This window comes from Melanaphis sacchari, unplaced genomic scaffold (genome assembly GCF_002803265.2).
Source record: "Melanaphis sacchari strain LSU unplaced genomic scaffold, SCAv2.0 Contig20_pilon_pilon, whole genome shotgun sequence".
In the NCBI taxonomy this organism is placed as follows: Eukaryota; Metazoa; Arthropoda; class Insecta; order Hemiptera; family Aphididae; genus Melanaphis; species Melanaphis sacchari.
In genome coordinates, this window is record NW_020271042.1 from 4,468,452 (window position 1) to 4,480,318 (window position 11,867).

General features: G+C 27.8%; 1 protein-coding gene across 1 annotated transcript; it reads right to left on the reverse strand.

The window, feature by feature from the left end:
- Nucleotides 1-95: 95 nt before the first annotated feature.
- On the reverse strand, nucleotides 96-1,415 carry LOC112593674 (spindle pole body component 110-like). The gene is given in 3 exon segments (XM_025338180.1): nucleotides 96-689; nucleotides 1,169-1,330; nucleotides 1,392-1,415. Coding segments are annotated over 3 exon segments (780 nt in total).
- Between the last annotated feature and the right edge of the window lie 10,452 nt (nucleotides 1,416-11,867).

Sequence of the window (11,867 nt, forward strand, 5' to 3'; positions counted from 1 at the left end):
TTTTGATATTTCACATCTGCCAGGCGTCCCGCGACGGCTCAGGTTATTTTAATTGCTGGAATGCAATATTTAACTGCTAATCGTTGAAATCTGTCTTAAAAGTTCTTTTGCCTACAATTACAATTATTTTTTTGTTTAGCTTGTTCGTAATTCTATTTAAATATTGAAATATTTTATTTTTTTAAGCTTGATTCTCGCAACTGTTTTTTCTGTTTATTGATCTTACTAACATAATAACTGTTTTCTCGTTGAAGTTCTTTTATTTTCTTGTTTCTGCAAATTAACTCTTTGTCTGCTAAAGAATTTTTATCTTTTAACTGTTGATTCAGAATTAACAATCTTTTATTACGATTTTCTACTTCTGACAATTTTTCCATTGTATCTACCGTATTTTTAATGTTAAATATTTCGTGGTTTATTGTATTTTTTACGTCACAAAATGCGATCTTAGTTTCATACAATTTCTCACATACGATGTTAAACTTAGCAGAAAGTTTTTCCTGTTCAAACTTTGAATTTGTTTCGATTTGTTTCATCGAATCTAGAAGTTCAGTTGTTGTATATTTACAGTCCATTTCAAATCGACTATCCATGTTAATTTTTCTACGTAAATTACAATTTTCCTCTTCAATAGATTTCAAATTTATACTTAGTTTTTTTACCAAGTCATCTTTTTCCTTTATTTCGACCTGAGTAACAGTTAATGAATGAACATTTTATAATTTTATTCATAGTTTACTTATTGTATTATTTAAGAAGTTATAATTTATAAAATATAAAAGGTATAACTAAATCGTTGTTCAGCATAATTTGTATTATTTATATATAACGTATGTATTGACAAATTTATTATTACTAAATATTAGTATATTTGATTCATTTAAAAAATTAATACTATATTATAGAAAAGTAAAAAATAGAAATTAATAGTTGTTTATTTTATTTAAAATAAAAAATCGTTTTACATAAAAAATTCATTACTGAATTACAATGATTAATTATTCTATAATTTACTATTTATTTAGTTATTAATAAAGTATTAAAGTACTACATTAATGAAACAATATGTGTTCTCACAAGAAGTAGAATTAATTTGTTTACGCCTAATATATGTAAACATAAAAAAATGCAAACATATAATAAAATTAAAAGATACTTATTTAATTACTTTATAGCTGTATAATTCATCAAGGACACATTCTCTAAGTTCTTTCATTTCCTTTAATTTGGCAAAAAGTATGCTCTCGTTCAATTTTAGCGAGTTATACTGAGTAATGATTTCATTAGTTAATGTACATTGTTCGTTATATTTATTCTCCCAATCACATATCTATTAAAACAACATTAAGTATTAATTAGGATTTAGTTTTACCATATTGCAGTTACTTTACAAATTGATCTGACTCCGAACACATTATTAATAAATTTATATTTTTTATAAGTTTTAAGTATTATAAAAATATAACAAATTATTTTTGTTTATAGCAACGGTATGTTATAGAATCTGCATTTATTTAGTAAACAATTTAAGCTAAATTTATTCTGTTCTTATGCTTTGATATGTATATTGAATATTCGCAGTAAAAGATGAGTATTTTTTAATTTTTTATTATCATTTAAACCTTAAAAATAATGTGTTTCGTGGTCTTACATGTTTTTTTTTTGATGCGTTGTAGTCTGTAGAAAAACTTTAAAAGTTTTACAATCTTAAAATATAGGCAATTGTGCATTGATACTTCAAGGTTAATTCTCGAATTATCCAGTAACTTACAATTTTAAAAATAAACTAAAAAATGAAACTGTCCACCAGTATTTATTAATAAACATATTAATGGTTATTTTTTTTTTAATTGCAACTATTATATCAAATCTTAGGTGGTAATTTAAATCAATTATTGATTTTATTATAAAAATATAATAGATAGTCTATCTAATGAGCCTGTATAGTGCATTTTCAATTTTGTTCAATAAATTTATAAATGAAAGGAAATACATATATACTGAGTAGTAATACATCTTAAAGACCATGATTAAAATATTATTAAAAAAATTCTTATTATTATTATTTTTAATTAATATATCAATAGTAAATATTAGTAGCTACTAACTAATATGAATTTAAATGAACTAAAATTTCAAATGTCAAATTGTCAAACTCGAAACCAGATAGCGCTCTAAGTACACACCTAATCAACACGCATTATACATACTTAAAGCGTTATTAATTATGTATTCAAACAAGTTTATAGTTTATTTTTCAATTAATACAAAATAAAAGCATAAAGTTATTATAAGTTATTTTGACAAATTACAAACTTAGGTATTTATGTTACGTTGTGTATGATTAAGTAAATGTTTTGTTGTTTTAATTTTCAATTGAATAAGATTTTAAATACATATATACATTGTGCTCAATACTGCACATATGCAGTGCTGTAATATGCATCTAAGATACTTTTTAAGTTACAATTATTATTATATTAGTATAAACTGAGAATTTGAATTTCTCAAGTAGTCAAATAGATAACACTTGCTATTACATATATTTTATTTACTTATAATTTATTTAATAGGTTATTAAATCCAAATTTTTATTGTTTAACTATGATGAATAATAAATTGATAAATTTTATTATTTATTAATTATATTTAAAGATATAAAGCATAAAAATTATAGTATTTTAAATCATGTATTTTTTTTTTTAATCTTTTTTTTTTACCTTAATTCAGTAACTCTATATTTTTAAATATTGAATATTTGCTAAGAAAATACTTTTGTTTTGTTAAATAAGTCTTAAGACACTTTCTAAAAGTAAGGTATTTAGACACTATTTAAGTTGAGTTAAGTATCTGAATTTGTATTTAAATAATAATTAAAAGAATCTTATTACAGTACTATTTGTATATGATCGGTCGTTTTCTAAATTTATTTTTAGGAAGAGATATAAAGTTGAAAAAAAAATTATTCAAATTAATAAAATCGATAAAGAATATAATATACCTAAATGGATTTGTACCTATAACATAAATTGGCTATTCAAATCTTAGTCATTCTTAAGTAGATCGAGCTCCAAACAATGTAGTTTTTAGTATAATTATGTATATCAAATTATTTTTGAATATGAAAACACCCATTTCTGATGACATAATAATATATAATACACCTCTGTAATTCCAGTATCGATACTATTTTTTATACCATTATTTATTAAACGTATCGATAAATTAATGGTTATAGTTTATTTATGTTCACTTGGCTATTTAATTTATAATAATAAATAAAGTTATAGAATTTAAGTTGTATAAATGCTTTATTATTATATTTGTTATCTTTATAGCAGTAACTAAAGTAAAGTAACTTTACTAATTACTAAGAAATATTTGTTTTTATTTTTATTTAATATGTATCTGTTAAGCAATTATTATTGTTTAATGAATTCCTGTGCACAATTTCTTGTTTAGACAAGCTATTATGAGTTAAAAATTGATATAGTCGATAGAGATTTATAAATTAAAATAACGTTTTAAAATTAAAAATAATATTTATCAGGAAATATGCATTGTTTTAGTTTTGTTTGTCTTCTAATTAATTTGTTAATAACTTTATTAAGACATTATAAGTACCGATACCAAAATTGTAAATTCACAAATTTTATAGTATCTATTTATAAGATATAGGTAATAGTTATTAATAAATATTATTACTTTTAAGTGTTATAAGTTATGACTATTATATGTTATGAGTTAGGTAATTGTATTATACGTATATACTATAAGATATTGTATATTAGAATAATTTATAATATAAAAAGTATTTGGCTTAGGTACACTATAGCTTATTTAAAAAGATTATACTCTTTATTCTTCTTTTTCTTTAAAAACAAAACAATTATATGAAACTTGAATTTAAATAATTTCAAAAAATTGTTTTTAAATTAGAAAATGGATATGTTACAGTCATTAATAATCAGTTATATAAACAACGATTTCTGAAATGTATAGTTGATAGTGCAAAAAAATGTAATTATATGTTAATGTAGGGAAGTTTATTTACATGAATTTACGTAATAATAATTAAATAGGTATAGATGAATATTTAATAAATAATTTTTATCATAGAAGAGAATTATCTTTGATAAAAATTGTAATAACCTAGATTTAGACGTTGATTAAGCATATATTTTTCAACATTTGTTAAAATTAACATGTAAAAGAAGAAAGTAAGAACAAGAACAAGAAATGAATAAAATTAGAGTATAAATTATAAAAAGATAAATACATTTAGTGAAATACATCGTTATACTTATTAGAGAAAGATTCTTGATACAAAGAAAGATGCTTAGTTAAAAAAAAACCAATAAACTTAGATCAGTTGCGTTGTTTATATGATAATAATAAAAAAAAAAATCAATTCAATCCATTGTATATTTATTTAATATTTTCAAATACAAAAAACTAATTTTGATTTAACTTCATAAATCAATATGGCCGCTTTATACTTTAATTATAAAAATTAAAATATTAGAATGTAATATGTTTAAAAAAAATATTATTACATTATCAAAATGAAAAAGATTTTTATACTTCGAGTTTTAATGAAGTATAAATATGTTGTTTATTCAAAAGTGGAAACATCGCCAATGAACGAAAACATACTAGGTACAGATATTATTCTTAGATACGGGTATAACTATGTTTACAGTCAAAACTATTCAAGTTAAAGTGAGGAACCCATTTGAAAAGTTTCACGAGATCAAGTGTGCAGCAGCTGTGACGTAGTAGGTATACTTTTACGATAAAAATCAATTTATGTATATATCATATGCGTTGAATATTAATAATGCATGAACACAACGCGGACGCATTTGAAACGATTATTACCACCATCAATACCTACCCACATTTTTCTTTATTTATTCTATTTCTCCGGTTTTCGTGATATATTTCACATTATAGGTGTACGAGCACGCCGTCGTTTTCGGCTGCGTTCAATAACGTGTAGGCACCATTATATCATTACACCTATCATACGCCGCAGTTCGAGTTGATCGCGGCTAGTACGCAATAATACCGTCGCGTCCCGTCTTTTTTTTTTTTTTTTTTTAGTTGTAAAACAAACGCGTGCGTGTCCATTATATTACATAATATAATGCATTCGTATATGGTTTTGGAAAAAAATAAAAATAAAAAAAAAATATGATATTATGCGCGTTCAGCTGCTGCAGCGTAGTCCGTCCGGACGGCGTCGGAGATCCCGTGCCGCCCGGCCCCGAAGATTGTTAATTATTCGAACACAACGTAGTCGTTTCCGTGCGCGCGAGGTGTATCGCTCATACAGACACGACGCCTATGCGGCGTAAATACGTACGCGTACCTATAAAACACGCGCGCCGTATCCGTTTATAACACGTTTTTTTGGACCGTTGTGCTCGAGTTCCCGACCGCGCGCGCTCGTCAACGACACGTCTCCCGCGGTCTGCCGAGTTGGTGATCGTCGGTGGAGCGGCGGCGGCGGTGGCGGCGGTGGTGTGCACCATGCGGGGCGGCGGCGATAAGTTTCACCGGACTAATCGAGTTTGCGCGTCGTCGGGACACGATAATTAATATAAGTTTATCCGGCCGGCAGGTCCGTTGACACTTGATAAAGTAGCGGTTTATCATCGCCGCCGCAACGGCTTGTTGTGTTTGGCGTTATTATTATTAAAAAAAAAAAAAATAAATAAATAAAAAATAAGAAATAAGAAATAAGAAATACGTTTATGTACACGATATTACACACTGTATACCGCGTACGCGGTTATAGTGTTATGGTATGAATGGTATGACGATGATGATGATGATGATAATAATATGTACCCGACACGAATGCGCGCATACGTTATTGCCCCAGCCGAAGACAGCAGGTAGCTGACCGGGACGCCCGCTGACACGCGCGCTCGTGGTGATGACGATGATGATAATAATAATATTATGTCCACCGCCGCCCAAACGACACGTCGAATTATTATAATATTATAACATATCATATATAGGTACGTGCGTGCCTTGTATTGTAGGTACACACTCACTAATATACGTACTATAAAATATAGGTACACGCGTACTGGCGTACTGCGGGCAGTTGTCGCGACGCGCGCCCGTGTGCAGTTTGTCTCCGTCGACAACTATCGTTTTTTACATTTAATTTTTTTTTTCCAAACAGAACGATTATTTTATTGCTATATATTAAACAGCTCCAAAACGGTTTGATGTTATTTTCAAAACGACGTATAATACTACGTTTTTTTACCATTTTTTCTCCTTTCTTTTCCAACTATAAACGGGGTCCGCCACCCTCCTTTTACACCTTCGTAAGAGGTAGCAGAGACGGGTTGGTTGAATGATTTTGATCGTTTTCGACTTAAAAAATGTTGGAGGTTAATTTAGGTAAATCTTATGAAAAACTGAGAATTTTTCGATATTTAAAATTTTCAAGTTTATAAAAGACAAATATTAAAGTGTTTTCTATATTTTTTGAATTGTTGTTGTGGAATAGCTTATAACTTATAAGAAACCCTGAAATAAATTTAAATACAAACAAAAATTTTTAAAAAATCGACTATCTTAAATGTCAAAAATAAATTCAAAAATAGCCAAAGTTATTATGAAATTATATTATATCAATAAAATTAAATTATAAATAATTTTTGAAAATTTGAAGTCAACAGTTATTTGATTTTTGAAATTTACAATAAAAACACAACATGATTTTTTCGAAAACCGATTTTGCCATTTCATTGTAATTCTTTTTTGTTTTCACGTTTATTTTGAAAAATTTTAAAAGTATCTATTTTTGTTTTTTTTAAATAAAAACTATATCCGGTTTTTGCTAGAAATTTTCCATAAACTTGATAAGAAGAGCATTTTTTCTATTATAAAAACAGTCTTCAAGTACAGTAAAAAAAATAAAAACGAACCATTGTAAAACTGTATAATATAATTATATTGGTAAAATATATATAGGTACATATATTCCGTTCAAAAATTAAAATACTTGACAATTTAATGTGAAACTATTATAGCTTAATAGCTACTGTTACGACTGCGGCCTTATTGCAGATAAAGTAACCCACTGTGCCAATTCGTCTTTGGGGCTTATCCCTTCCCTCTCCTTTACTTATACTAACTATTTTCATGTTTATTCGTCTCTTTTTCGGCTTTCTTCTACCTTATCTTTGTTTTAATATATATTTTCATAAACAAAAAGTGAACTAGAAAAAAAATTGTTGGATGAGATTCGCTGAAATCACTTGAGTTTGTACCTGTAAACTTACCTGCCTATACCTGTATGTTATGTATGCGGTCATTCTCTAATTAACCTATCACATTATCACTGATATATAATGTAAATGTATGCTGAATCATTTAAATTTTTAACACGCCTTTCAGATTTATCGACTTGTCGCGTCGTCGCGTATTTATTGCCAATATTTTCGCCCCGTTAAAAGTTATTATAATATACTCACTTGGCCGTCGTAAATTTAATTTAGTGGTTTTTATTATTTGTCGTTTTCTTTATATTTCATAAAATTACCACAAGCCGTGAAAATCCGTCGATTTTACGACATTGCACACTGCAACACACACGCAATACCTATTATTTATATATGTTATGCCGCCGATTGGAAAGATAATAAATATCGGTCGTCTCCACAGCCACACGGTCTACACAGCTAGCATGTAATATATTATACACAATCGGATACACACCACGGTCATTGAATCGTCTTTGTAAAACCTAAGTCTTTCTCAAAAACATTATCATATACCTAAATAGTAATAATATAGTAGAGGTATATTAGTAACATACCGTGCAGGCCGCGCATCTAACATTGCCGCAAACGTTGATTTTTTAAGAGTTATAAGTTTTTCTTCAACGAAAGTCAATATGGAATAAAAATTAAATATATTTATATACACGGTATTTGTTTTTTTAATTTTTTTTTTTTTTTTTGTTGTTGTTGTAACCTGTTCCGATCTCGATTTCAATTTCAGTGTCCAACGATTCGTTTGACACATTTACCTTCATCTCTCATCCCTTATTTGCATAGATCGAATTTCGAATGTTTCGTGCAAAGCAATTCTGAGAAACGAATTTAATAGTACTTCAGCGGACCGGTTTCTAGCCAGAACCATTGGAAACCGTTTTTAAATGAGTAGCCATATATATATATATATATATATATATATATATATATGTGTGTGTGTGTGTGTGTATATGTATATGTATATATGTTGTGTGTGTCTTTTATTGGTGGGAACACATCCAATCAACGTGACAACTAGTGATTGGACCCCCCGTCGTGGACATTGAATTATAATAATAATTATAATTACTACTCAAGTACATTACAGTACCTAAATATATGGCACGTACGGTACCTACACCGCATATATGTACATAAAAAAAAAAAAAAAAAAAAAAAAAAAAAAAACAATAAATGTCTAATTAATATACTCGTGCACATAGCTGGATCGTCTTTACGTGAATGACGGATGTCTACACGGATTCTTTGTTTTTTTTTTTCAAATATACATAAATATAAAAATGGGTTATATAGGTATAGAATATAGACACACGGTATATGAAAATACGTTATTAAAAGTATACAACTGTAAATTCAGCGAGCAGACGTTATTGAAATTGAGTATTGGCATTGTTTATTTATTAATCTTTTATTTTTCGATATAACGGAGAAGGTGAAAAAAATATTACAAAACAAAATTAAATTGTTTTATAGTTAATAGGAACGATTAAAAAACAATGCATTTTTGATAAATTTTCAATGATAGTAAATGTCTTAAAATTAATATGAACTCGGGAATCTGGAATAGAAAACTGCACGTTGGATGTAAAGGCGTATAATTTAAAACTATAGTACTAATAGTACCAATATAAATGTAATTTATCTTAAACATTAAACGTATGACGTATACTCCATATACAATACAAACTTACATACAAATCTCATTTTTTCGAGAGGCGATGCTAATGGATATAGGTTATAGATTATACTACAATGCGTAATCGTTGTAAATTTGTATTTGTTTATATTTTTATTCTGAAAAATATGAGTCTGGAAAACATGTACCTGAATGTGTAAAGCTGCAACGACATTTTAACACAAACGAATGGAAGAATGTCAGATCTCCAACATATACAAAACTCGTACGTCCTTGACTTGTAGAATCCATGAGATTTGAAAAAAAACCGTACAAGAATAAATTTAATATACAAGAGCGATAGTAGGTATACATACGTTTGTACAACATAACACGTAAACAGACATAATTCCTCGTTGGTAGTAGGTAATAAGTCGAATTCACAAAAACCGAATACATCCTTATACAACATATTATATTTGACTAATTTTTATTTTTTAACAGCTATAGGCATGTATAATATATTGTATACACTATACGCCATTGATTATAAGAATATACTTTATGCTCCTCGTGTTTGTGTGTATAATAGACGATCGATAAATAACCATACATACTGCTATAAGTATATATATATGTATATATTCACATAAGTATAATGTATGAAATAAATCGATTGGCTTAGCTCTTTCAATGTTAATACATCAATATTGCTGCAGTACACCTATATACGTAATATATAGTTATGAACAAAATATCATACACGTCGAAAATGTTCCGACGAAAATAATATAGGTATATAACACAGTTCATGTAATAATATATGTGTATTATATGCTATATAATATAAATATATATATATATATATATTTGTGCAGTGTGCATATACGCATTATAATGTCATTCCAGTGGATCTTGGACGTTCCATGTTGTATATGGTTTATGGTTATATATAGGAGTAAATATTTTTTTTTTTTAGAGAATTCTCAATATTACTGCACAAACACACTGCGCGCGCATATTATATCTGCTGCATATGATATAAGCGCGTTCTCCCGTCTTGTATGTCGGTATATTTTATTCTTATTTTTTTGTTTTTTATATGCGTTCTCGAAAACAACAGCGTGGGCCCGGTGTCACGTACCTCGACGTAGCGCCGTGTGCAGTCCTGCTACGGGTAATGCACCGTATAGTATATAATATATATATAAACTATATAGTCTTTGTGTGTTTTTTTTGTAAGCTTATTAAAATGTAATGTATTTTACAACGCGGCTATGTCGTCGACATGACTACGTCTAGTCTAAGTGATTTAAACAGCCTATACTATATTATACTTTCAGCCACGTCACAGCTGTATATACCAGATATCTGTACATAATATATGTATTATGTATTATGTATATAGTATATATTATGTATACGACATAGGCGCAACGAGTGTTATGTTTTTTTACGGCGGCGTGTAGTGCTGGCAATATCTCCTGCGGAACAATATAATATTATATTATAATATCGCAGAAACGATTTTTTTACAAGAGATGAAGAAAAAATGAGCGATCGAACTTCGTTTTCCTTTTAGGAAAATAGTAAATAGGTACTTACCATATTTCCATGGACACGAATCCGCGGAGAAACGTTTTTGTTATTATTATATCTTACATACGTATAGTCGTAAGTATATTATACAACGGTCACACGTATTTATAACACTTATATACGTGTTGGGTACAATAACACACGTTTGGCCATTGTGCAGACAATAACATAACATGGTCGTTGTCAATGATAATGTTGCAACTCTGGTTCTTATACTTACATGTATATTATATAAATCTATGTATAATAATATTAATGTGCAATACGGCTATACAATAATACGCATTTTATTATATAATATGTGGGGTTTTAGGAAAAAGTATCGACGCCTCAATTGCATCAATCACGTTTTGTGTGATCAATTCCGACAGATATTGAACGATTTGCTTTTCAATACTTTTTTCCATTCTGTTTGATCGTTTTTATATTTTTTTCCTTTTTAGGTCCACACCGGACATAATTTATGATCCGACGACAAGGGTTTGGTGGTTATTAATTTTTCATCAATAACGCCTGCACCAAATATATAAGCACTTATATATATATATATATAATGCGTGTGTGTGTGTATAGGTGCGTGAGCGTGTGTATCTATACATGTATCCATAAACAAACTGCTGCGCTGCGGTTTTTCGGTGCCTTTCGACAGATCTCTTTACATGTACTGCGTTAAAAAAAACCACAATTTTAAATTTCATACGAGTTCTGCATAGATCACGGTTCTGTGTCGAAACGACTAACGGACAAGTGGTTATTACCGCATCAGGTAACCCACAAGTGTATTATTCTATAAGGTCGTTTATAATCGAATAAATTAGAGAAAAATATATGCGTTATTACTTATTGGTTACTATAATATACTTTGTAGCCATAATAAGTATATACCTATTACGTACAAAGCACATAATATACTATTAATATTTTAGGTGATATACTAATATTATCAATTATTTCCCTATGTCCAATTTTATTTGTTTCAGAATAATTTACCTAATTAATAATTTTTTTGAACTTAAAAATGAATTTTTAATATGATATATTATAGACTCTTTAGACTTGTATGTACGGATTTCATAATATAATTTGATTACATGTGCAATAATATAATATTCATAATTATCTTTAAATAATAAATATTATTATAAAGTAAATTTTTATCAAAAAAAAATTTTTTTTTTTTTAATTTAAAAATGCTGACAATTTTTTTTATTAAAGTATTAAACTTTTACAATTATATTGAAAAAATCAGATTAAATGTAATACCATACATTTTGAAAATGTTTAACTTTTCTGTAGATGATATTAAGAACATTTTTTGAATAGGATGAAATGGAGGAAATAGATCA